The sequence below is a fragment of the Chenopodium album genome, chromosome 14, assembly GCF_948465745.1.
Source record: "Chenopodium album chromosome 14, dcCheAlbu1.1, whole genome shotgun sequence".
Classification (NCBI taxonomy): domain Eukaryota; kingdom Viridiplantae; phylum Streptophyta; class Magnoliopsida; order Caryophyllales; family Amaranthaceae; genus Chenopodium; species Chenopodium album.
Window position 1 is genome coordinate 46,165,724 of NC_137847.1, and position 1,706 is coordinate 46,167,429.

The 1,706-nt window shown below is 35.4% G+C and overlaps 1 protein-coding gene across 1 annotated transcript; it reads right to left on the reverse strand.

Annotated features, from left to right (window-relative positions):
* Nucleotides 1-535: 535 nt before the first annotated feature.
* On the reverse strand, nucleotides 536-1,050 carry LOC145578169 (uncharacterized). Its single transcript, XM_081635541.1, has 2 exons — nucleotides 942-1,050; nucleotides 536-900 (listed from the first exon to the last, which is right to left on the reverse strand). Exons 1-2 carry the CDS (start codon nucleotides 1,048-1,050, stop codon nucleotides 536-538), a joined length of 474 nt encoding a protein of 157 aa, XP_081491667.1.
* Between the last annotated feature and the right edge of the window lie 656 nt (nucleotides 1,051-1,706).

A 1,706-nucleotide genomic window follows, 5' to 3' on the forward strand; every position in this document is an offset into this window, starting at 1 on the left:
TTCAAATAACCTCAAACTTCACATATAATATGTAGATCGATGCATAAATTTTTATTGATGTGCGAGTGTTACGAGACAAAGATTACAATAGTGGCGGTTAATTTCATCCATGAATGAAAAACATTAAAGAACATTAAAAAAACAATGAAGAACAGTATTTTGACTTTGATTTTTTTGAGGAATGATTTTGATTTCCTTAATTTAATATTTATTCTTTATTTTATTAAAAATTAATTTTAATAACTATTATGAAAATAAATAAATAATTATCCAAAAATCAGAAAATAATTTTGAAAAATAAAAAAATGACTAAAAAAACCAAGTATAAAAATAAATAAAAAATCGACCAATGAGAATTAAGAATAGAAATAGTCATTTTAAGGATGACCATTGTAGAATTTACACTAATTTTTAGATATAAACGTTATTAAACATTTATTTTTTTTATTTTTTAGGAAACGTTATACAACAACTTAACTCTAAGTTTTTTATTTTTTTTTTTTTATTTTTTTGAAAACAAGCAAGCTCATATTAATCATAGGGACAAAGAGTCCATAAGTACAAAGGGAGCGACTTCATTTGGACAAAAGTTCTCCCAAATTTGTTCCACCCCGAAAGGAACGAGCTTAGCTAAGCAATGAGCAACACTATTGCCATCCCGTCTAACATGAGACCAAATTACTGAATTAAATTTCGTACACATGAAAAAAATATCTCCCAAGAGTATATCAAGATTAGCCGAATTCCTTGCTCCCTTTGATAGACGATCAATGACGATTTTACAATAGGATTCCAGGATAATATCCCTGTAACCATACTTGCTGCCTAACTTCGGCGCTCGAAGGATCCCTTTGGCTTCAGCTATTTCAAGTGCCCAAAAGGCTTTTATTCTTCTCGTTGCTGCCCAAAGAATCTTCCCTTCAATGTTCTTGTAGCCATACCTAAACCATCCCAACCCTCCTCTATAAGGGGCGCGTCAGTGTTGATTTTGACAACATTACTTGGAGGAGCTAGCCATTTGTTTGGGCTGCGATTGGGGATATGAGCCATTGTTTTATAGATACGAGAGGCATATTTATCAAACTCGTCAACGAACGTACACTAGTAGAAAAACACATTTTGGCACCGGTTCTTAAAAATCGATGGGAAAAAAATTAGGTGGGTTTTAGTATAATAGAAATGGCACATGTTCAAACCAAATGGGTGCCAAATTAGTGAAATGCCACCAGTTTGAACCTGTGGGAATTCTAAAAAAAAAAAAAAACCGACAGCTTATTTTGATCCTCTCCTCTCTCCTCTCTCTCTCTTGCTCTCTCTCCTTACATATTCTCTCTCTACGCCAGCTTTCCACCTCAGCCACCACGACTGCAACCCCACTATTACAGATCCTCTCTCCAAGCTAGCTTTCCACCTTGAAACCCGACACTTTGACGACGGTGACAAGTATTTAGAATAGCGATGTCGCAACCCCTCTATTATAGATCCTCTCTCTTGCCTTTTCCCTCCTCAAAATCGCAATCACATGCAATCGAAGCCACCGCCGACCAAATCTCGAAGCCATCGCCGGCCAAATCTCTCAGCGAGGGTTTTCTTTAGATTTGGGGGTTTAGGGTTATGGTACAAGGTAAAGGCAGGGAAAAACAAGAAGAGAGGTGATTTCTGGATCTGAATTTTTTTAATTTTAAACATTTTCGCTTTGTATTGCT